This window comes from Cynara cardunculus, assembly GCF_001531365.2.
Source record: "Cynara cardunculus var. scolymus isolate 2C chromosome LG 13, CcrdV1, whole genome shotgun sequence".
Classification (NCBI taxonomy): Eukaryota; Viridiplantae; Streptophyta; class Magnoliopsida; order Asterales; family Asteraceae; genus Cynara; species Cynara cardunculus.
This window is the reverse complement of record NC_037540.1, coordinates 8,203,251-8,228,043: the sequence shown is the minus strand read 5'-3', so window position 1 is coordinate 8,228,043 and position 24,793 is coordinate 8,203,251. Positions and strand designations below refer to the sequence as shown.

The window sequence follows — 24,793 nt, the reverse complement described above, 5'->3', positions numbered from 1 at the left end:
GTATAATTGTATATGAGATATATAGATTGTGCGCAGGGGTTGCGCTTCAGGTCAGTGGAGCGACTCTCATACGAATTTTCAACGTATTTGGCGAGCCTTACTTGATCAATCAATGTATCAAAGAAAGTCATTTTTCATAAATGAAACCATATGCCATTGATCTTGAGGGTTTAACTCGTTGACGATGAGATTTAGGTTTTTGGGACTCCTCCTTAGATCATCGGTTTGAGTTCCTCGAATTTCATTGGAAATTTACATGGTTTTTTTCTAGGCTCTCATAAAATTGGTCGATGTGTATGTAATTGTAAGCCGACTCAAACACCCACCAAATAAGAAAAACATGTCATTAACGATTTGATAATTAAATTTGTATATAACAGGATTATGATAATTTAAACATGTAATTCTACAAAAGCTCAATAATTGGAGTTATTTGTAAAAATGTATATTTTTCATTACTTTTTTCAAAAATGACAAGATCTTTTTAATAATATAATTTGTTCAAAGTAAAATATAATTTTTAATCGTATATTTTTGTCTCATAACCAGTCCTGACAAGGCCATGAATTTCTATAAAAATGGTAACCGGTTATAGATCGTCCGGTCCTCGTCCTCTACCGGTCTTGCCTGCCCAGAAGAAGGTAGAGGGAAACAATTTGCAATGGTCAAGAATCAAGGGGGCATTTCCGTAATATCTCAATGTCAAGGGGGCTAAATGGATAATAACATTAATTAATCTGATGTGTCGGAGCCGGCCAGAAACGCCAGGTGGCTCTTTTTGATTGGTTACTACACTCTTCTTCCACGTAACTAAACTCCCCCTTCAGCGGTCACTTTTTTAAATCGCCGTTTATGGAAGGAGCGTGTGTTTGAAGGTGTATGTGTGCGCCGGAGGGAAGAGACAGAGAACAAGATGGCGTTGACGGCGGCGTTGCGACGATTGATCTTCGTGGCGGCTATATTTATCGCTTTATCTATAGCTCATTCCATCGATGACAAATGTTCAGCTTGCAATGCCGTTGCTGTGAGTATTCAGTCCATAATTTCTTTTTGAAATTATTTTATCAGTAGTTTGTTATTCCACATCCATTCATGCTTTTGTGTTATGTTAATTGAAATATGTGCCTTGATTATTGGATGATTGGATAAACTTCTCTGTTTTTTTATGACCAGATTAAACATTTTCGGCATAGGAAATCAAAACATATCCATACATACTTCCTTGAAAACATAAATTTTCATAGCGATCTACTTTTAGGTTTGAACTTAAGAAGATATCTGTTAAAGAATCTCTGTGATTTGTCCGCATACACAAGAACTATGATGTGGGGATGTACTATTTGCATGGGAGACTGTTCTTTGATCCTTTATTTTGTGGTGAAATCGAGTATTTCTCTATTGGACACTATGCATTTTTGCACATATGGCAGATAATACAAATTTAGAACTGATTTGCTTGCGAGCTTTTGGTTGAAAATAAAATTGATTAGGATATCTGTTCTGGAAAATTAGTTTCTATGATTTGTTTTGATAATAAGAAGCTTGTCGTGGTGATAGAATTTGCATTTAAAGTGTACTCTGCTTTCTAGTTATTTGATTTTTGTGGTGCAATTTAGCATTTTCCCACTAAATTTGGCTTTTGTACATCCTCAAAGACACAACTCTTAATGAGAGCCTTTGGAGTTTTTATTTGAGAATCAACAAGAATGGAAATGTTTTTGGTAAGAATATCAATCAATCTATTGCTTTTATATTTTGTAGGAGGAGCTGGAACTCGGAATGATGAAGGTGTGACTTTCTCCCTTTCTCCAAAGCATTATATCATTCCTGTATCATGATTTGAACTGCTGAAATTTCCTATTTTGGAAAGTGTTCCAGAGTCCTGCTTTCAGAACCCCTTTCCTGAAATGGGAGTGGTGATGGAGAAGTTGAGCAGAGAAAGAAAAGGATCGAGGAATATCTAACGAAATTCTCACGTTTAATGGGTTTATACGTCACAAAACAAGGTTTTAGAGGAACCAATTAAATACTGCTGTTTAATGGATCAATATGTAAGAAAACAAGGTTTCAGAGAAACCAATTTAATACTGCTGTTGAAGATACCATCAGCAGAAACTGCTCAAACTTTTTTTTTTCCATTCAACAAGTTATCCCATCTTACCAGAAAGATACCATCAAATAATCACAAACCGAACTAGTGTCAAAATAACATTCAGGGTACATTTGGGACCCAAAATTTAAATGAAATGAGCGGCACACGTCCAAGCCAGAGCAGTAAACTAGTCCACTAACCATCTTGGCTGTGAATGTGAACTATTAGCTTCTTAAAAAACCTTTTGATGGTAGGTTACTAATAAATTATTGATGTCCTTGTGTAAAGCTAGCCTAAAGCAACAGACTACCCTAATAACTTCCATGTCAATTCAGGCCATAGTGGGAGGTCATTAGGAGCATTCTACTAAAGGCATAAGGAGCCCGCAACTGACAATCACAGCTCCTGTGTGACATGTTGTTACAACCTTACTGTTTTTGACGACTTGGCCTTTCTCAAGTGAGAAGTGCATATAATATGTTTCTGAACTTCATATAAGTACTGAACACATATCTTACCTAGTATCAAGAGCATATTATTCCTCGCTTCATATTCAAATCTTGACTGACCTCTTTGCCCTTGTAAATGGAGAAATGTAAATAAGATATTTTCAATCTCATATCAGTACAAATAAGCATAATTTACCTTGTACAAGAGGATTATTATCGCACACTTCATACTGAATTCTCAATTTGCAAAGGTTATTGTTCCATCTCAATAGGGGAAAAGAAAGATCATTGCATTCTTGAACTGTTCTATGTATCAAAGTGTCGATTCTTTTTCCATGAGTATACTCATTTTGTATCTTATCATTTGTTATTATTTCATTGTTCCAGGAGAAACCAAAAAACCATCTGGATATGAGACATCGCTTGGACTCCAAGGGTCAGCGGAGAGGGAAGGTAATAGATTACAGGTAAAAATTCAGAACATTCTCCTCTCTGTATTGGATATTAATTACCTTTCGCATTAAGTTATGGCATATATGTTTGTGTAAGGTTAGGTATCTGATGTATCTCAAAATGTGAGCATACCTTGATGGTCGGAAGTTCCAGGATGGGTGTATAATGCTATAAAGGTTTTAAGGCTGATGAGTTACGCACTAGTGAATGGAGTTTAGTGGCCTCTCTTTTAATGGTAGTACGAAGCGTGAGTCTACTTAGGATACCTTCAGGTCTTATCCCTGTAAGCTGAAGTTTTAGATGACTAAGGGTTCCTAATCACCATGGGATGATGCCTATCTGATAAGGAGGGCTAGGACTTCATATAAGTGAAATGTTTTATAGAACGACTGCCATACTTTAACTTCATTAGCAGGGAAGGTGGCCTTTTGTCAAATGCTTTATTTTTTATCAAACCTTTTGGTTCAGTGTGTTACTGCTAGGAGGAAAACATCAATTTGGATTCTCTAATGACGGAGGTAACAAGTTCTAAGTAGTATCTTCTTCCGTTAAGATTGTGGGCTGTCAAGCATAGTTACTTTCCATTCTGAGCTGTCAAATATAGATCCTCAATGGTATTTCTGTAACAGACCATAATAAGAATCAAGGAAGTGTGTCTAACTAATATTAGTGAGATGCTTGGACTGATGCACCTAGACCCTTTGTCTTAAGACCCACACTCTGAACCAATTAGGAACCATAAAAGAGGCTAAAGAAACAAAGAAGATTTATTATCATTTGACCAATTGGGAACTATAACAGAGGCTTTTGCATTTTACATGTGATGGAAACTGTAGGGAAGTTTATGCTAGAATTAGATGCTTATAAGAGATGACAAATTAAACAAATAGGCCGTCACCAATCGCCAATGAACAAACTGTTCGATACGATCGGTCCAAAATGTTTTAATTTGCAGGCTTTCTAGTTGGCCATGAAGAAACCATTGACTAGTATGATACTATTGATAGTTTTGTACACTCAATTAGCCATATCATGACTATTTTAGATAAGATGGACCACGTGAAAGTGCTTTGGTTCACAGGGTCTTTGTTACTATGATCAAATCCTTATGAGTTTGCTTTAGACGTCTATAGACCTGCCTAACCTATCAGGAATAAATTGTTTCTTTGGGTTTGTTAAGCAAGTCTATAGACATCTCTAAAGCAAGCTCATATAATAATTTGATCATAGCAACACCTTGTGAATTAAAGGACTTTCACACGATCCATCTTATCTAAAATCAGCCATGATATGACTAATGAGTGTACAAAACTACCATTAGTATCATACTAGTCATTGGTTTCTTCATGGCCAACTAGAAAGCCTGAAAAGTAGAAGATTTTGGAGTGACTGGATTGAACCATTTATTCACTGGCGAAAACAAGCGACCCCCTATTTGTTTAATTTGGCGTCTCTTATAAGCATCTAATTCTAGCAGAAACTTCCATGCAGTTTCAGTCACTTGCAAAACACAAAGTGGTATAACAATGTCTCCGTACTTTTGGGTTAGTGTACTTGTCGATCAGAAATAAGTTGAGTTTATTCATCCTTTTGGTCTAAATATCATTTCCTTCAAATGAGTAAGCCATCAATCCTACACACAAGCATTTTTTATAGTGGATATGATAACATAATGAGCAACTTCTATTTTACAGAACCAGTGAGCTGAGAGTCGTTGACCTCCTGGATGGGCTTTGTGATAAGATGCAAGACTATACTCTTCAGAAGGTAATCTTTCTGCTTTACCTGTCATCATGTTCCTGCAAATGATGTAATGAAGTGTTAACTTTTTTTTCATTTGCTACACTGAAAAGAAAGCTCTTTTTTTGGTTCTGCAATCATGATCTTTGAAATGCTTAAACCTATCATGCATTAGATATCAATATATGCAACACTGCATGAAATGTCATCATTTTGGTAACTATTTGTCAATACCATTACGCATCTGCCAGTGTCTCATCTAGTCACTGGTGCTTTGTGATCCTTTATGCAGATGGATTCAACGGAAAAAGTCTGGATTAAAGTGGATAGCTGGGATGACATCACTAGTAGTATGTATTGGTGACAACTTCCTTCAGTAAGCTTGTCTTATACTTGAGCTTGACAGGACTAAGTTATATCCTGTGACTAAGCCACCATGGTTCTTTCATCTTAATGAATTCATTTACCTAATAGCATTACATGCTTTATTTGTTTCAGAGGGTATAAGTTTGTCATTTCGTTCTATAAGTAGTCTCACTCATTATTCACATATGATGCCAGAAAGCTGCCTAAATATTCCAAGTGGTCTACTCGTACAAAGCATAACTTTCTAGAACTTGCAACTAGGGTTGTATTTAAGTCGAGCTGAGCCTTGGCTTGCTTGGCTGGAAATCTTATCTTGGTGTAAGCAATTCATAATCATAATTTCTGAAATCACCATCTGGTTTAACATCTGAGATTTTGGAGCACAGTTCCTCCAATACATAGTTTGGCAAAAGTTCGAATTTCTATGCCATTGATAAAAACCACTTGGTGTTATGTTATCTAAAAGAGAACTACAATAGACAAGCGATCCCCTCTCCTTCCCTCCTCTTGTACCTTCCTACCCCATCCCCAAACAAAAACATAGCGATCCCCTCTCCTTCCCATAGGTCGCCAGTTAAGGCCAGTGAGGATTTTCCTGGCTGTTATCTTCTTGGTTCATGGGATTAGTCGAGGTGGCTGCAAACTAATTCGGACACCCACAGTTGCCCAAAAAAGCATAATGTTCCCCCATCATTCCCCTCTTGCAAACATCAAGTTTACTTCATGATCTGCTATTGCCATTGACCAAGTCCAGAAGTCCTCTGGTGTTATGTAGTTGAAGCCTTTTAATGCTTATAATGTGCAAATCCTATTACTTTAGTCATTTTCTGGGAGATCTTGTTTGCATTGTCTGAGAATCTGTTCTTCCCATGTATAGATAAGCAGGAATCTCGTGCTTACTCAAAGGAGATATCATCTTATTGTGGAAGGTAAGATGAGAAGCCCGTTCACCTTAATCAAAGTTCTCTTGGTATGCTGTTTACTTGGAATTTTATAAACACTTTCTGACCAATTTAATTGCTTTGCATTCTTATTCCAGGTTACTGGAGGACACCGAAGATGAGGTGAGTCGAACCTTTCTGAAACTAATCCTTGGTTGCTGAGGTTCTACCCATTTCGAACATTTCATATTTCCATTTTGTGAGCTCATCAATCAGAAAGGAAAGAACTTTGGGACCAGAATGGATGGAAATCCTGTTAAATGAATGGAACCTAAGATCTTTTGGTTCGTTCATTGTGGTGTTTATGCAGCTGGCAGAATTGATAATGAAAGGATCGGTAAAAGTTGGAGAAGTGAGCAAAGTTCTGTGTCATGACCTTAGCAAACATTGCAAGCAAACAAGGTAACTTCGATGCCATTTCCAATAATTGATTTTATAGGCGGCGTTTCGATTCGATAGACATTTAACAGTACTTGTGCTAAATGTATTTACTTGAAAAAGAAGTGAAAGTGATATTTACAACCAGCAAGTGAGATGTTGATAGTTTTAGGGATCTGTCTGGTACACGGAACGGTACAAAAACTTGTTGTCCCACGTTTGGTGTAATATTAAATTAAAAACTCTAAAATCTTCCACAATTCTTTCACCCACCTGCCTCACTCTTCGCCTGGCCTGTCTTGTCCACTCCCAGTCTTCCTGTCCGTGTTCCAAATGCATTTTAACGTACAAGCATGTGAAGCATCAACAACTTGTGGCTCGAAAATAACTTAACCGATAAACGTTTGTATGCAGTGATTACCATCAGTCGAGCAACAATGAAGAAGTTAACGACGAACTTTGAGAACCAATGATTGTGCAACTGTAACCAAAACAGCATGATGAACGATGGCAACGCCAAAGCACGCCGATATCAATACTAATTTTGGCGACCTTTTGGAACCCTACCTAACATTTTATTAGATGGTTTGATGTTTACTAGGATTGTGTTTTTGATCCTTCATTTTCTTGTATGGATTCAACATATGATCAAATTCATCCCAAAGAAGGGACAAAAAACAGGTTTACCGTTGGCGAAACCGGAGTCCGGCTCCATTTATTGATGCATCTTTAGTAATACCAAATCCGAACTCAATATGTTATCGCGAGAAAGTCATAACCTCAATTTGATGCATAATGGGTTCATGAAAACGAGTTAAAAGATAACTAGGTGCTTAAACTATGAAGAACTCGAAATGATTGTACAATGGGAAGATAATTAAACAGCAAAATGTACAGAAGCTTAAAATAAAAAAAGAAAACCACAAGAAAGAAAAACGTCAATAATTTCGGTCTTATTTTCCCAAAACGAGAACACAAAGTAATCGTAAAGGAATGAAACGTTACCAAGAGTTATAAACACAAACCGTTTCATGACACCACGGTCAAGTTCGATGGTCACCTCACGAGTTACCGTCCAAAATGCCTTTGAGAAAATTTAGCCCTTCAGAAGATATGCTCCTCCTATGTCCTGTTTGGGTCTGTATCTCGATCCACGGGGGTGGATCTGGCGAAAAACATATCACGATTACCGTTAAATTATCACATGTATTCCGTTTAAGAGCTTCACGAACGAGCTCTCTCGAGCATTTCTCCGGATCGTTATGAATCATCAATTCTTTTCGAGCTATTGTTACGGCACACTGACTGCTCATGACATCCCAAAGTCCATCGCATCCCATAATAAGAAACTCGTCATCTTCCATCAACAAGATTTCTTGCAACTCTGGTTCGGAACTTAACGGGCAAGCAGAACCTTTCGGGCCTTTCATGTGCCAATCCCCAAGAGCTCGAGCAACGGATAATTGGCCGTTTAGGTAGCCATCATAAATGACACCACCGAGTTGTTCAATTCTATGTCTCTCGGATGTACTATTAGGCTTGTGGTCGTTCGACAATTCTATTGCTCTGCCTCGTTTCCCTAAAACTGCCCGACAATCACCAGCATTTGCAACTACCATCATCCTGTGCCAAATGAGGTACATCATCTCAGCAATCCAATATAAGTGTTCATATTTCGATTTTAGTTTGTCCCCACATAAATGTCTACTTTCAATTTTACCCTTAATTATGACATGTACTCTACCAGTATTAAAAATAGACGGGCTGATATGGGACTTCGGGCTATCTGCAAAGCAGGTGGTCACCCCTGGGATTAGTCGGCTCGCATAGCGGTTTGGATATCCAGGTTAATAAAAAAAAAGACGGGCTGAGTAATAATTAACTATGTTGCAAAGACATTGATATGCAATGCATGGATTCAGAAATTCCAAACCTCAACATCGAGATGTCTTTAGGTGTATATATATTGGGGTTGTCTGTGTGGATTAATCTCTGTGTATAGATTGAGAATGTTTTTGTTTGGTAAGGTTTTTTATAGATGGAAGGAGCGTGTTTTTTAATTGGGAGACGCAGGTGTGGAAAAAACTTAACTTCCTGTAAAAAGTTCCATCCTAGAAGCTTACTGAATAAGCCACTGTCTATACCATTAAGCCACTACCAAACAGTCATGTATGACTGACCGAATAAGCTGACTCCCATTAAGCTCGTTAAGCTGCTAACAAACAGACCCTTAGTTATGTGTTTGTGTTTGAAATCAAGTCTAAACGAAAAGGAAAATCGTCTCATATTGCATAGATTAATTTCATGAAATAAACACATCGATAACTATGGATGCAGCCTCTCTACTTTTTGTGTAAAGGTAAAGTCTGCATACATCTTACCCTTCCCGGTCCCTGCTTCGTGTAGGATTTACCAAGTTCGTTTGGTATGGTGTGCTTTTTTTAGATTGTATCAAATGTTTGGGTCTTAAATCCTCATTTTATGAACATTGTGAATTTCCATCTATCTTATATTTCTAGAAAAAACTATTCTGCCTCTGGGCACACAACCAAACCCTCAAAATACTACACCATAGAACATCCTAGATTTGACAAGGAGTACAAGCACTATTAAGAGAAAAGTTCAAATGAGAACCATACATATTTTGAGAGGTTAGGAACCAACTATTTCATGATGAATAACCTTGAATAATCATGAATATCACGCATTCTCATAATTCATGATATAATGCATCTTTATCATGAATTTCAAAAGTATTTTCATTATGAACAACATTCATTACGAATAAAGCATGAATACTTGGTTCTCAAAATTTACGGTTCTTGTTTGAACCTCCTCCCCCCACCAAAAAAAAACCTCTAAACCAGATAGTAGAAACATGTAAGTAGAGCTCCTCGATCATAATTCTAAAGTGATTCTTAAACATGAAAATAAAAAGAGGCTCACCTACCTTCCAAATATGAAAGTGGTCAACGCAGTGGTTCCTGAAGAGACGTCAAGAGTGCTGTTCTCTGCAAATGCTTGATCAGCTTTGATGTATGCATTTCGTATTGCCTTCTTCAAGCAACCAGGGAACTGAGAATCCTCGAGTATGAACTTCAAGATGTTCTTTCTAACATAAGATGCAGCATCGGTACCACCATGACCATCAAAAACCTGTTGGACATAAAATCACAATGGTTGATCTAAAGAAATTTTTACAAGCCTATTCAACATCTTGTCTAGATATAGAACTCTTCCAGAAGCAATACTAAATGTAAGGGTATATAAAAAAAAAGAGCATAGCAATCCACAAAACCTAATTATCCAAGGGACTAGGACCAGTATCAGAATTATACCAGCCCACCAATTGTCAAGAGACTCTTTCACAAGCATTATTCATCGTAAGGGTACACAAAAGAAAGCCTAATATGAAATTAAACTAAACCAAAGAGGCCCAGTACATCCAACCTGAAGGTAGGGTGGAAGAAAAAGGGGAGGAGAGGGGAGGGCTCGCAATCCTAATATGCATTTGTATAGTGTAATCAAGATCTATAACCAAGGATAACAATAGTATGGAATCCCCCGTAAGGTCTACCTAGCAGGCCCTACTTGCCATCTCTGTTTACTTTTTTCTTGGCACCTTTTGCCCCACTAATCCATCAGTCCATGCAAAGCAGCCCTCTTCACGTGGACCAAACAAACTTTAGGCCTTTCCGCCAGCAAACATGGCCCCACTTGCCGTTTGTCCGGTGACCTTTAAAACACCTTTCATCTCAAGGGTATGTAGACGAAGAGCAATAATGTGTAACCCAATTTATTGTGAAGGCTAGAAGTCAATACTTAATAATTGCATCTGTATTCAACAGGTCAGCTTTTACAGCTGAAATCATTTTCATCGACTTTAGACTTCAGTCGCTATTTATCAGAGGCAAGTTACTAAAATTACCTCAGCCATCATAACTTTCACACTTACAGCTGATATTAATTGAGTTAAAAATGTTGGCCACATATTCCCAGCATCTGTGGGCTGATTCAGAATAAAAATCCAAGTGAGCATAACCTCAATGCTATCCTGTACCCTGGCCATATTTGCAGATGGAAACCTATAGTAGAAGGGGAGATATTCTGACCCAGTTTTAAACGAAGCAAGGGTACAGTTTTAGAAGCAATTGTTTATGAGTTAAAGCATAAGAGATATTGCTTGCACAAAACAAAACATCTCACTTCAACAATCTATATACCATATGGAAGAGCCAAAAAACATAGCAAACCTCCAAAAATCCCCAAATCATCAAAATTCTACGAAAAACAACTTTGAAAAATGAACTACGCACAGCTTCAAATGCAAGTTTTTGTATTAGTAGAGCCTTGACCTTTAAACCAGGAGTTCGCCTTTGAATTCTAGTTCTGAGTTTTGAATCTATAAGATTAGTTATTTGTTGACCAACTGTATATCTAACAAAGTTAATTCTCTATGTGTGTGGTGTTTCCAGATTAAATGTTGACTATCAAATATTCAAGACTAACATCACATTTGAGGACTTGAGGGAACAGTTTCAATAGTCCAAATTAGACCCCCCTTTCTAAAAAGAGAAAGGCAATTCATAAACAATTGTTGTCACAAAAAGATCCTGGTGTAACATCAAAGAAAAACATATTGACCAGATCCAGTAGGAAGTGAACACGGTGCTCAAATAGAAATTATTACTTTAAGAAAAGAAGGCAGCATAGATATATACCCCATAGAAAGCTCCAGGGGAAGGGAAACCTTCTGTTCTGTCTAGATGTTCTAGAAGGTTGTCTATACATATATGTTCATCTTCCATGTATTCCTTTGGCCCTTTCTCTGCACAGCTTCCTGATCGAATCATGGGCATATATTCGGATTTTCCATCTGAAGCTGACTTCACGCCAACAATCCCAAGGTCAAAGCTCTAGCAAAGTTAAATGAGTGTTAGATGCAGGGTTTTAAGTAAGACATTGGTATACATATACATGAGCAGTTTTTAAAACAAGACGTGTGTCATAATCCACATAATGAGTTTTTGCATATATTCATCATTGGATAGTAAATGGTCGCACTTCTTGTGATTTGAGATCCACATATATACTTTACATGGAGTCATTGATGGCATATAAAAGGCAGACTCATAAAGAGATAATTTTCTTTACATCATCAATGTACAAAGTGTTTTACACAAGCGGCTCTTAAAGATCATCATATGCCCCATAAGCACTACAAATAAGGCAGTTTTGAACATAGATTACTGGATAATAAAACATGAGAAAAAGCCATATGTGCAAATTACTTGTTATACTAAAAACATACAAAAATGGACTCCTAAATTGAGCATCAAAGGGAGGATGCAAGAGTTTCTTATGAGGGCATAGTAGCCTCTAAAGTTGCAAGGTTTCAATACCCTACCGAAAAGAACTAACATAAATGGTCAAACTATATATAATAAGCTAATACATTACAGATATGTTCCATCGTGCTTCCCTTGGTTCTTTCCCTCCTATTGTTCGTCTTTCTTTCTTCGTTAATTTTCCTGCTGTTGTGTGTGTTCCTTTTTTTTTGTGGGGGGGATGCAAGTTGAGGGCTGTTGTGATAGGATTATATGGTTGGCTACCATGTAGATAATTTTCGAACTTTCCATAGTTGGAGAACGGAATTTAAAATGAAGAAATAAAGGAGATAAAATGTCTTTAATGCATTTAAGCTATTCCTTCTGTCTCAAAAATATGCCGTTTTCACCATGACTCTAGTATCTAAAATGATCTCAATATTGACAAGATCAATACCGCCGATAAATTGTAATAATCACCAGTGCACAAAAAAGTAATAAGGATTGAAATTTCACCAAGAAAGGAAAATGTTTACTTTCCGGGAAGGATGTTGCATGTTTTGGGACCGAGGAGGGACAACTTTTCCTTTGAATGAAAAACACAGTTAACTCATCAACGGAAAACAACATGGTAACTAGATGAGATCACATTTTATCAGTTCAAGCCTTCATTACATAAAGAAAATATGGTGCGGTTTAAAAATATTAGCTTATCATCCAAGGTAGTTAATGGTGTTCGGCACACCTGATGTACAAGTCTACGACTACTCCTGTGGTGCTTGCCTTTCTCCTAAAGGAAAAATAAAGAATATTACTAAATCTTCAATAATAGACTTTGGCCGAAAACCTAGAGTTACAACGGGCACTCAAAAAGTTGGATTTGAAACCATATTGTGTAATCCTAACGCTTGTAATTTGCTTATAATCTGATTAATCGAGCAATTATTAGTCTTGAAACGACTATCATAGCTACTACCATAACTTTTAACAAAGACAACTAAATCAAGATATGAAATATGAAATGGCAAGAAAAAAAGAAGAAATTGGAGTATAAAGCTTATAAGGCAAGAAACCGAGAAATGTAAAGAATTTTAATATCAGCGCTTCACCACCCTTTTTGCTGCCTTGTCGGTAAGGCACACACTTTCTTACCAATGTTTCCATGGCTGCAGCTGATGGCAACCTTCAGATTCCAAGTGCATCTTAACTACATTACTTTCATAACTTGATCATTTCAAACACAGAATTGAGATGCGTATTTTCATCACAATGGCTTCAAACATAACACAAAACAATTCAATAGACTATAAATCCTTAGCTCCCATTAGGATGTTCTTATACAAAAGGAAAGAGAATCATCCAAGCATGAATGGAACAACCAAAAATTAACATATAATTTTCTAGTTAACAAAGAATAGCATGAATGAAAAACTGAAGATTTTCACAAAGTAAAATGCTTAATCAAGTTTCAACATGGGAAATGATTTATATACCGGATCTGTAGGAGTCAACAGTGTTGCAGTGCTTATGCTATGCCGAACAACCGATAGATGCCTCGGAGGTTTTCCGATATCCAGTTGATTCAAGTGGTCGGAATTCTGTGATATCTCATGTTCTCCGCCGGACATAATATCATTGGTAAAACCATCTTCTACGCCGGTGCCAGCAGCCATAATCTTTTTTATAACATAAAATCGCCAATCCGGACTAATTTCCCTTCCGATAGCAACTAATAAGCCTTCGCAAAATTCTTGGAAGTTATACAAATGGAAACAACAAAAAATATGCCTAATTATTCAACATCTGAAAGAGATTAAAACTTACTATTTCTCCCCAATACTCCAACTTAGACTCATGAAAAACAATCATAAAAAGAACCCACTTGAATCTCCCCGTATATCCCTCTCTTTGCTAAAACAACTTCAATTTTTTCTTTTAATTCCATTGCAAGTCCAGTAATCTACACAAAACCCCTGATCATGCAACTTCAAAGATCCGATGTTTTTGGTCTACCAATGATCACTTCTTAATCAACAGACACCCCAAAAATAAAACCTCGGTGACAGTAACAATAATCGCAATTTCCCACCAAATCTTGGCCAACTGAACCTAGATATTGAACAGAAAAAATACAAATCTTGTACAAGCAACGGAATCTAGAGAAAAAACCCTGGTTGTATATCTCGGATCATACACGAAGTATGAAGTTCACAAATCACGATCCAATCTTTGACTATAATTAAACATCATGGTAGATTTGGTAAAGAGAAATCGCTCCCAGATGAAGCAGCAGATTGTGATGCTTATGTTGGCCTATTTATCTCAATTATCAGCCAATTTAAGAAACCCTAGAAAGCACTACTTGAAGTAGAAAATCAGAGGGGAAGGGGGAAAAGGAGGTATTTATTGATGAAAACACTAATTACATTTAGACCCCCTATATTTATGAACAATTCCTGATCACCCCCCACAAAATTATTTATTGCACTTTTGACCCATGAAATTAACACTTACAGTTTTTTATATATAATATACACGGTCTATTATTTCAACTCTAGTAAAAATATACGTAAGTATCTCTTAATTGTAATAAACATAGGTAAGCATTTACCCAGCAAGTGCTTATCGGATAAGGAAATTTTTTTACCCTTGATATATTCATCAGGTAAGAAAAATTACCCGGTAAATACTTACTGAGTAAATGTTTAGTAAACGGCCCCTAAATTGGGATGGTAAAAGGATTTTTAGATATTCATGATCAAACAAATATTTTTGTTAGATAGATAATGGATTATATAAACGTGTGAGCGTTTGTGTGTGAATAAAAGTTAAAGTGAGAAGCGTAGGAAAATATCTGAATCATTGATCACATTCAATATCAAATCCATTCATTAATCGCGTTTGATACGATGATTCATTTGCATCCTGGTGCATCTCATCCTAATATGCATTCAAAGGTGAATATTCTTTCTTACGCTTCTCAATTTAACTCTCATTCTCATCGGAACCCAACTCTTGATGTAACATAATCATCATATCCAGATAAATAATTGTATAAAAACTTAACATTCGTTTATTCCTTCAATATTATGTGTATACTTCTATTTGAAATCAACTTTAATTATACGTATGTTTTGACTTTTTTATGTGTAATTTGACTTTGTTTGATTTTATTAGTCAACACAGACCTTAAAAAACAAACAAAACTTACCCATGACCCAACCTACTCCAACCTATTGAATGTGACTGTTGTATCTACTACATTAATTTTTCAAAAAGTCAACCATGATTTCATATTGTTGACTTTGAATTTCTAATATTTGACTGATGCTACGTTTATATAAAATTTAATGTGATGGTCAATATTCAAAAATATTAATATTATTGTTACAATATTTCGTTCACAACATGACAGTTTATTTATAGGTATTTAAAGCCAACTTATAAAAACGATAAAAACACATGACAACGACATTTTGATGGGTCTTCATATAATATTTAGTCATGGGTGTCAGATCAGATGAGGGTTAATAACTCTTATACGAGTCTGCCTAAACAACGTCAAAGCTCAAAGAGGAGTCGTGCTATCCATGGTGAAATATCGTGATGCTTTTAATGCAAGGTCCTGATGGCTACGTTATGTGTAGCTCTTTCTCTAAAATAGACCTGAATTCTAATCGAAGACATGTTGGTTGTGTGAAAACGGTGAATATGTGCTTTGGTCAATCACTAAAAGGGTTGAGAGGATTGGTAGGCTATGCGTCTTTTTTTGTAATAAGTGGTAGGCGGTGTTTATCAATATAGAATGTGTTTCCTAGTTTTATGTTAAAAGATGTTGTCGTTTGGATATTGATTCATTTGGAAGTTGTCATGGATTTCCTTTCAAGACAATGATACATTAATTTTGTGCCAGTAGATGCACAAACCGATAGAAGGGTCGATCTATAATCTACTCGGTTGGATCTTGGAGTATTGATCATGGGTTGTGAATCCATGGACCTACGGAGCTGATTCAAGCATCCATCGGTAGTGTAGTAACATGATATCCCCACTACAAGCTATGATATATTTTGTTAGAGTTGGGCCGCATAAAGTAGTCAAATCAAATTGATAGCTACAGACGTGAGATCGGTAAATATAACATAGTCTATTTGTGTTTCTTGGATGGATCTTCTCATAAAGAAGGAGCAATCGGTCTTGTTACGTTTTTGTACGATGTAATTAATCCGTGCAAAGTATTAGTTTTGTAGTGAAAAGTCAAGGGTGATGCTTGAAATCTTAACTGCATGATAATAATTTCACGAAACCAATACACAACACTAGAAGTCTAATTAAATGTGTTTGTATGACTTCTAATGCGTAGTTTACATATTATAACTGGTTGCTCGATACCGATATATGGCCAAATGCTTTCGTTTTCCATCCAGGTCTTGTTGCTACTCTTGGGAGTATTTGCATGTTCCATAACCTGTGTAAAACCATTATATCAAAATTAGAAAATTACTTCAATACCCCTTGTAGTCAATTATCAAATGCCTATAATTTACAAGTGAACTTAATTTTGTGTTAGTAAATAATATTTATTAAATTATATATATGATATAAAAACATTCTATTTCTTTCAAAAACCAAAAAAAATTGAAATCAAAAGATGGAAAACTTACTTGGGTCACTGAAGGTGACAAGACCACTTCCTTTGAAATCACAATTCCAATAATTTCTCCCATGCATTTGATAATATGCATTCATTGCATATGATGCATGTGCATGAACCTTATTGGGCCCAAAACAAGGCCCATTTTCATAAACATCCCTACAGTCCACACCACCTGGCCCACAACAGAAATCCAACACACCCTGAACCACCCTCTCCTCTGCATGTGGCTTAGCCACACACCAAACCGATGGACCCCTTTGCACCATCTTAGACCCTGACTCGAACCCAAAATCCATCTTTGACCCACTACAAAACTCACACCTTAAGTCCGCATCATAGACCTTCGAACCATCGCCATTGAAGAGCCCAAAGTTTCTCTCACTTGAACCCCCTTCTTTCTTGTTCTCATTAAATAATGCAAATAGAAATATGTCTATTTTGTCATTTGGTTTCATTGGGGTCCCTTTGTTTGATTGGGCCTTCGTGATTAACCTACTGTTGTAGGTTCTTGCATTGTCTGGCGAGGCTGCACTCTCACCTGGCTCGCCTTTTGAGGGCCATCCGGATTCGGAAACTGTGATATGGACTGATCTGTTTCCGAATCCCAGTGAAACAATGGCTGAACGGATTGCGTCGATCTGAGCATCTAACATGTTTGTGTAGACGTATCCTTTGGGGTCGTGGACCCCAGTTGCGTTCCCGAACAGGGCGTATTCTAGTGAGACCGTAGTGGGGTTGTCGCGATAAGCGAAGTAAGGGTAGGCGTTGACCATGAAGGGTGAGCCGGTGTCAGCTAAGAAGGCGACGATGGAGGTCATTGTCGGCATGAGGGTGGTGGCGAAGGTGGAGGCAGATGGCGGAAATGAGGTGGCTAACACCGCCATGCTATGTGGGGTGGTGATCTTGATTTTCCGGTCAAGTCCACGGGATAACAAAACTTCATGGAGGTTTTGCATGGCTTGAATAAGGGAATTAGGGTCCATGTCATCGTCATCGGTGGCTAAGTACTCGTTACCGACGGCAATGGCGACAATGGAGGTGGCGGGGATGAATGGGGCGATACGGGCGGAGAACCAGTCCTCGGCGACAGACTTGGTGGAGCTTATGTTAGCGACATGGTTGTTCTCGACGGCAACTATGACGTCGATGCCGGAGTTGGAAAAGGCTTGGAGGATTTGAGGGTTGGTATCGTAGATTTTGACCTTATCAATGAGGGTGGCTTGGAGGAGTTGGGCGACTTTTTTGGGTGGAGGGAGGTTGTTGCCAAGTGTGCCGTAGTTTATTCCGACGGCGGAGACGGTGGGAAATGGGAGGAGGAGGAGGATCGGAAGGAGAGAGAGAAGGGCCATTGTGGTGGCCGGAGTGAACTAAGCTAGTAAAATGTAAATGGACTGAACTCAGATATTAATCCCTTGTAATTTTTAAGATATTTTTATATAAACGAACAGGTGAGAATATTAAGTGAAAATCATATTTGTTTAATCATATGTAAAAAATAAATATGATTATCAAAAGTTCTTTGATAAATAATTATATTATTTTTATTTTTTTATTTACAATAAGATTTTACATTCATCAAATACCTGGTAATCAATTGAGTATCTGGTTATTTTTAAAAATTATGAGATCAGTTATATGTATGAAGTCGGTAAGTAATCATAGTGTAAATTAACATGTGTATGTTTAATGTTTCAAACAGAAAACACGTAGATCTAGTTTTAATATAAGTATTTACCAGTATGAATTATTCTGTCTGAAACATAAAACACGGATGCCTTGGATCAATGAGTAATAACATGATGCATTAACATATTCAGGTTTAATGTTTTAAATAATAAAACACATTGGTTTGGATTTATTAAGTCATCACAATGTGAATTACCATGTATGTTGTTCAACATGTGTGGTTGTAAATGAATCTCACAGTTCTTACAAAATACATAGTTCATATATGAATAACCCTATATCTATACTATATTATAAAATATTTGACAAAAAACTCTTAAAAGTCATTTTTTATGTATAAATTATTGTTTATTGATGCACATTACTTAAATTAAAGATTACAAGCAGATTGTACGTAAATACAAATTATTATAGCTTCATGTTTTTAATTCGTGTAACTAACTGCAGATAAACATAATTAAATAAATGATAAACATTCATTTTAAATACAAAAATCTAAAATATAATTATGATAACCATCGAGTTCTAACAGAATACTTAATTATTAATTTTATATAAAACTATATCATCATTTATCAAATCAAAATAAATTATTTTGTCATTAAACTTAAATTAAATTATAATAAAAAAAATTATATTAAAGAGATTTCACATAAAAAAAACTTTTAAATAGTTAATTTGCTAATATATAACATCGATATATTTTTTCACAATTTTATATTTTTTTAAATTTATATTTTATTCAAAAATAAAGATATTATCGTTTTCTCAAAACTACATAAAATTGTATTATAACATCAATAGAGACAATGAATAAAAAGGGACATATAATTTTATATTGAAATCACATGTATTTACATAACATGATCAACGTAAAGGTGAGCAGACGACTTAACTTGACACCTTAATAACAGTCATAGTCGCATGAATCATATTAATTTTACACGTAATTATAATACAAATCACCAATCATTTAACCATTTTTATATCCTCTTATTTTGTTACTATTTTCGTTTGAAACCGAGACATAATTTCAGAAAAGGTGAGAGGCGATGATTGAAAAAGGAACGAATGAATTTGAAAAAGGAGGCACGAAAAAGCACTTTTTATGATGGAATCGGTGTTTGGGTCCCCTCCCACCACTTTACCATTATTACCCTTCGACAATCAACACTGTTTTATCTTTGACCAAAACCTATAATTTTGGTTACTTTTTTTTTTTATTTTTAAATTCTGAACTCACAAATATTTTTACAATAAAGCCAAAGATTTGTAGGCAAATGAAAATTTGATCGTTGAAACGAATATCGAATCTAACGATAGTATCCTACTTAGGTGGGAAATGGATCAAATTTTGCGGCGGTCTATCAGATCGGCCAAATAAGTTTTATAGTTTTTTAGGATTTTTTTTTTGTTCGATTTACTGAACCATTTACAAAATCCGTTATCAGCCCATTTAAGATGTCAGTTATGAACTTTAGACTTGGATCATGTGAGATCAAGAGTTTTTTGTGAGATCCATAAGACCAATTCTCAACCCTTGGATTAGATCTACAATCTGAACATACATAACCACAAAATTGTCACGAGACTTCTCAATAATCACAAAATTGTCACCGTGTAACTTTAGACCATTAGTTTATAAAGTTGATCAATCAACATAAATTGGTCTCACGCGTCTCACAAAAAAACATTGGTTTCACGTGAACCCAACCCTATGAACTTAATTACCAAGTTGTTTACTAACTTTTTAAAATTACAAAATTTGTTTTAGGTTGAATTTACGAGGGCATTTGCTGTTTTATTTGCTCAATATTTCATGAAGTTGATCTCATAACCCTCTGCATTTATGAAATCTATTTTGGAATATACAACGTTGATTTCGTCCGGATTTTGTTAGAAGAATGTAATTATACATTATAATAATGTAATGATTAAGTATAATATAAAAAAAATCATACTTATGCGTTTTATAAAATCATGTGAATTTTCAACATTACTTTCTCATCAAATAAAAACTAACTTCATTCATATAAGACCAAACTTTCATTGGCTAAACATTTACCAAGTCATTTATCTTATCGAATGAGCACGATAAAGACCAATAATCTTATTCAATAAGAGGGATGACAATAAGCGAAGTTCTTATCCAATAAGTAAGGGTGAAGACTATTATCCCTTTAATGTTTATCGAATAAGAGACATTCACAAATAATTCAATTTTGTAGATTATAATGTCGTCCGACATGATTAATTAAGGTGTTTCGTTTTAAAAAAAAATACTTACCCGATAAAAATTCGATAACGGGTGTTTTTGATATTTTCTTGATCTAGTGGTCTCGGTGGTCACGGGCTACATGGAAAAAACATATTTAAAAACTAGAAATAAAATAAAATACGAGAATAGACGCTAGGGTTTCACAACTTCACCACTTAGAATCTCCTAGGGTTTTACTGCCTACCTCTCCCTCTCCCTCTCCACAGATTTCGATCATATACCAGATAGAAATGGAGATCCCGTTCAGATACACTGGTCGCTGGAGATCCGAGAATCCTGAGGTAACAGTACACAAAAGAAGCCTAAAAAAGTGATCGCAAAGTTCATGCTTGGCAGTAGATCGGTTCCACCGCCCTATGCTAAGCAGAAGCTCTGAATCGATTCCAACAGTCTGCTTCAGATTCATTAATCAAAACACTCAATTTGCTTGAATTTTATGGCTTTTCAATTTTTAGTTGATATTTTCCCACATCGAAGGTTTTTAAAGTCCATTCACTTTGATTGTGGCCAGAATTTGGGGATAACAGTTTTTATGAAGTCAAGATGACCACCGAACGATCCTTGGGGTTCAATTCATTAGTCTGCCGGACTGCCGGTGAGGTATGGTTACCGGCTTTCTTTATATGATTATTCCTACAAAGGAGTGTTTTTATTTTATTACAATTATTTGATTTCTAGTTAGAATATATAATACTAAATAAAAATAAAAATAATTTGCATACAAGACAGTTAACAATTCATATAAAATTTTGCATTCATGGTTTTTGGGTTTGTGCACCCCAACCCCCTAACCGGGGGCGTATTCATATGGAATAATATGGTTGCATTGGGAAAAAATTATGTTTCTGAAAGGTGTCACTGTATTGTTTTGTTGGGTTCTATTGTAAAGTTTTTGAAACTGAAATGTTAACACAAGATTTTAACGACTGAGATGGTAAATTTCTTGCCTTCGTACAAAAGACTAGGGTACGAGTCCCACATTTGTTAACTTTGTGGTTTTTAGCAAATTTTGGTGTTTTTTTTATTAACCTGGATATCCAACCCGCTATGCGAGTTGACTAATCCAGGGAGACCACCTGCTTTGCAGATAGCCCGGACCGCATTTGAACCTCCGTGGCTACAAGGGGATTTTTATTCCTCCTTGGATTTGAATCTGGGACCTCCAGGTACTTTTAACCTTTAGAGTCAAGCTCAAACCAATCAGCCACCACCCTTGTGGTTCAAATTTTGGTGTTTTTATATACCTCTCTGTATTTTTTAAAATATACGTAGAGCAGAGTCGAACATGGGTCTCTTCTATATAAAGAAAAGTATCAAGCAGTAGATCTATATTAATATTGTGAAAAAAAAATCTGGGGACGCCTCTGCCCTAACGGCTGAAAAAAGGGCATATTGGTGCAAAATATTGCATATGATGGCTTACACTTGATCTCTGAACAACAGGTAAGTACTGTTGACAAATTAATATTGCTGATGCAAATTTCTTTGCACCAACCCTTTGAGTATGCTCTATTTTCACTTTAATGTTATGGGTTTTGCTTGACGACCATACTGCCTTGGTTCAGTTTTACGAAAATGATCTATTTGTGGTCAAAGAGTTTTGGGATAGTTGGGTTACATGGTTAATTGTTGTACCAACTAGAGATGCACAACATGGCCTGTATCTCAAGACTCTTCAAGCTAGTTTTGGGATAGTAAGGTTACATGGTTAATTGTTATGTTTCTTTTTCAAGATGAGGATGGGTTACAAAAAGTCCTGGTCAAGGATCGAACAATGGGCTGCGAATAGAAACAGCCTTACCTTAAAAATATGTTATTTTCTTTGTCCAAAAGAGACATTTTGTATGTCCCAAAATGATTGTAACAATTATTATTTTGGTTGTTCTAAAATAAATGCAACATTTTCTTTTACGGTAAGATTAAAATCTACATTTGTTGTTTCATTTGCCAACAGATATTACAAAATAATACTAGTGACATTGATTTTCCGTTGATTAATTTTTAGTTTTGTCATTGTTGATTATTTAGCTTATTTGATTATTAGCTAAATATTCTATTTAAATTATATATCAAGTCAAATATTGTATTTCTTTAGCATAAAAGGATTACAACATTTAACTTAGTGATAATTTAAAAAGATGTTTAACTATTAATCAAATATTTCTAAATATTGATATTTGATAAAATTAAAGTATATTCTTTCACCAAGATTAATGTTCCTAACATTGTAATAATTGTCAAATGGACAAATAATTTTGGATGTAGAACGTATCTTTTAAAGGAAATGTTGCATTTATTTTGAAGCAACTCATAAAGAAAATTGTTGCATATATTTTGAGATCGAAAGAATATACAATGATAACGAAACAAACATAAGGCAATGTCGCGATACAAAAAGTATCCGAAAGACATAATATGAAAGGATCAAGAAAATATCGTAAAAATTTTACACCTGAATGGATCAAGAAAATATCGTAAAAACCACCTGAATGGATCAAGAAAATATCGTAAAAACCAGGGGAATAACTCTATTTATGCTTAACATGGAAAGCGTACAATATTTGAGCCTTGCTTATGAGGGTGGCTTTTGCTTGGTTCACATCATGTTCATGGTAAACAAGGAAACATTCTTTGTTATGTTGTCATCATGTTATAATGATTGTATCATGTCATCTTGTTGATTTGATATATCATATCAAATCAAATACATTAAATTGAACACAATTTTCTTACGTCTACCATTAGACAAACCGTGAGAATAATTGTGGTGTTATTTTTAATATTTTTGGTTGGTTTGTTGTATCATGTTAACAAGATGACTTGGTATAATTGTTTTAATGAATATGACCTACTAACACGTTTTCTAGGAACACGGTATGTCTCAAATCTTGTAAATTATATTAATTAGGTAATTATAATTAATGTTAGAAAGTATCATAAAGCATGACTTCTATAAGATATTCATTCTATTACCATTCACAAATCCTAATTAGTTAATAAACTTCCCGTTCATAATCCCCAATAAATCTCCTGATCTACCATTAAAAAGAACTTGGATCCCCTATGTTCCATGAGCGGGTCTTCATTTAGCTAGCAATGGAAAGGTTAATTCAACCTTTCCATTGGTAGACCTACTTCTGAAAGAGATGGGACCGATGTTCTTTTGAATGGTAGATCAGGAGGTTTAATGATCTCACGGCTTGTGGACAACATCAAAATGCAACTTAACAGGGCGATGGAAGGTTTAGTAATTGGTGAGCCAGGACTTGAGAGCATCTCTCTCTAATTAATGATATTATGCCAGAACTACTAGTTGTTTTCAGTAATGCATGCATGGTTTGAAAGTTGCTGGCTTTTGCAGATGATGATACAAGTGTTGGTTTATGCAACTATTTGAAGCTCTGCATATTTTGTTCCAATATTTATTGTTTCTATATTGTCATTGTATTATATATGTTTCTGTAGTTATTTTATTTGTATTTTGTTTTTAAAATATTTCTAGTTTCTACCCAAAAACCATTCATATACCATTGTCGGACGGTATAACATTGTGAGGGTGGATTGGTGTTGCAGTCCAGGTGGTGGCGAATATTGCCGCTTGCTTTGTAGGAGACGTCTGTCTGTAGGGCCCGGCATGCTTTTCACCAAAAAGGAAAGAGACCATACGAAAGCAATTTTTCTTAAACGGTGTTATTTTCTACCATTAATTATGAGAGATTTATTATTTTATTAAAATTATTATTTAGTTAGTTAAAAAGTGCAATGGTTACATGTTTTCTAAAACTTAATATAATATCAAATATCCAAACTTGGTTTATACACAATATTAGAAGTTGTGTATCATAGTAGTACTATGATACCAACTTATTTAATTATTTACGACCTTTTGTATTTTTGATGTATTGAATATTAAGTATTGCAATTTTAGTTTTTTTGTTTGGGCATTCAAATGTTTGTAAATTTCATTTCTTACAATTAATAATCCTTAAACATGACATGCCTTGTAAAACTCAAATGTCACTCAAAATTTGAATGAGAAGTCTTTATACGTATAACTTGAAGTTGGTACAAAAACAATACCAATTTTCAGTTGGTCATGAATATAGTTGGTTTCCAATATAAAATTTTACGTACCAATTATAATTGGTTATTATATGGTATTGAGACATAATTTGATAGTGTACTAAGTCCACCTCTATTTATTTTCGGGACGGAGTAAATGTATCTTAGTAGGGATGTTAGAAAGACTGTGAAACCGAGCCGAAACGTTTGAATCGAAACCGAAAAAACGATAACCGAAAAAATCTAAAAAGCAAAAAACCAAAATTGGAAAACCCTAAAAACCGAAAAACCTGGGTATTTACAAATTGATTTCAGTTTTGAATTTTAGGTATCCGCGGGTACTCGAACCGGGCCGGATATTATG

The 24,793-nt window shown here is 35.5% G+C and overlaps 3 protein-coding genes, 1 long non-coding RNA gene and 1 other non-coding gene across 6 annotated transcripts; 3 read left to right on the top strand and 2 right to left on the bottom strand.

Annotated features, from left to right (window-relative positions):
* The first annotated feature begins 671 nt into the window (after nt 1-671).
* Nucleotides 672-7,113, top strand: LOC112525355 (protein canopy-1). The gene is made up of 9 exons (XM_025135455.1): nt 672-1,024; nt 1,762-1,788; nt 2,929-3,008; nt 4,689-4,761; nt 5,027-5,084; nt 5,978-6,029; nt 6,140-6,164; nt 6,352-6,443; nt 6,834-7,113. The coding sequence occupies exons 1-9, from the start codon at nt 914-916 to the stop codon at nt 6,880-6,882; spliced, it is 567 nt and encodes a 188-aa protein (XP_024991223.1). The 5' UTR covers nt 672-913; the 3' UTR covers nt 6,883-7,113.
* Nucleotides 7,114-7,237: 124 nt separating this feature from the next.
* On the bottom strand, nt 7,238-14,078 carry LOC112525354 (probable protein phosphatase 2C 27). Its single transcript, XM_025135454.1, has 5 exons — nt 13,571-14,078; nt 13,240-13,484; nt 11,141-11,335; nt 9,370-9,575; nt 7,238-8,042 (listed from the first exon to the last, which is right to left on the bottom strand). The coding sequence occupies exons 2-5, from the start codon at nt 13,417-13,419 to the stop codon at nt 7,481-7,483; spliced, it is 1,143 nt and encodes a 380-aa protein (XP_024991222.1). The 5' UTR covers nt 13,420-13,484; nt 13,571-14,078; the 3' UTR covers nt 7,238-7,480.
* Nucleotides 14,079-16,010: 1,932 nt separating this feature from the next.
* On the bottom strand, nt 16,011-17,752 carry LOC112525726 (glucan endo-1,3-beta-glucosidase 12-like). Its single transcript, XM_025135963.1, has 2 exons — nt 16,411-17,752; nt 16,011-16,214 (listed from the first exon to the last, which is right to left on the bottom strand). Exons 1-2 carry the CDS (start codon nt 17,750-17,752, stop codon nt 16,183-16,185), a joined length of 1,374 nt encoding a protein of 457 aa, XP_024991731.1. The 3' UTR covers nt 16,011-16,182.
* Nucleotides 17,753-20,453: 2,701 nt separating this feature from the next.
* LOC112525577 lies at nt 20,454-24,314 on the top strand. Of its 2 annotated transcripts, none has more exons than XR_003070434.1 (3): nt 20,454-20,648; nt 20,879-20,967; nt 23,941-24,314. It is a non-coding gene; the product is annotated as an uncharacterized LOC112525577 (long non-coding RNA). The 2 variants fall into 2 exon arrangements; XR_003070435.1 differs by lacking the exon at nt 23,941-24,314 and adding an exon at nt 23,729-23,934 and having other exon boundaries at nt 20,509-20,648.
* LOC112526206 lies at nt 21,784-21,845 on the top strand. Its single transcript, XR_003070537.1, has one exon. It is a non-coding gene; the product is annotated as a small nucleolar RNA snoR101 (small nucleolar RNA).
* Nucleotides 24,315-24,793: the final 479 nt, after the last annotated feature.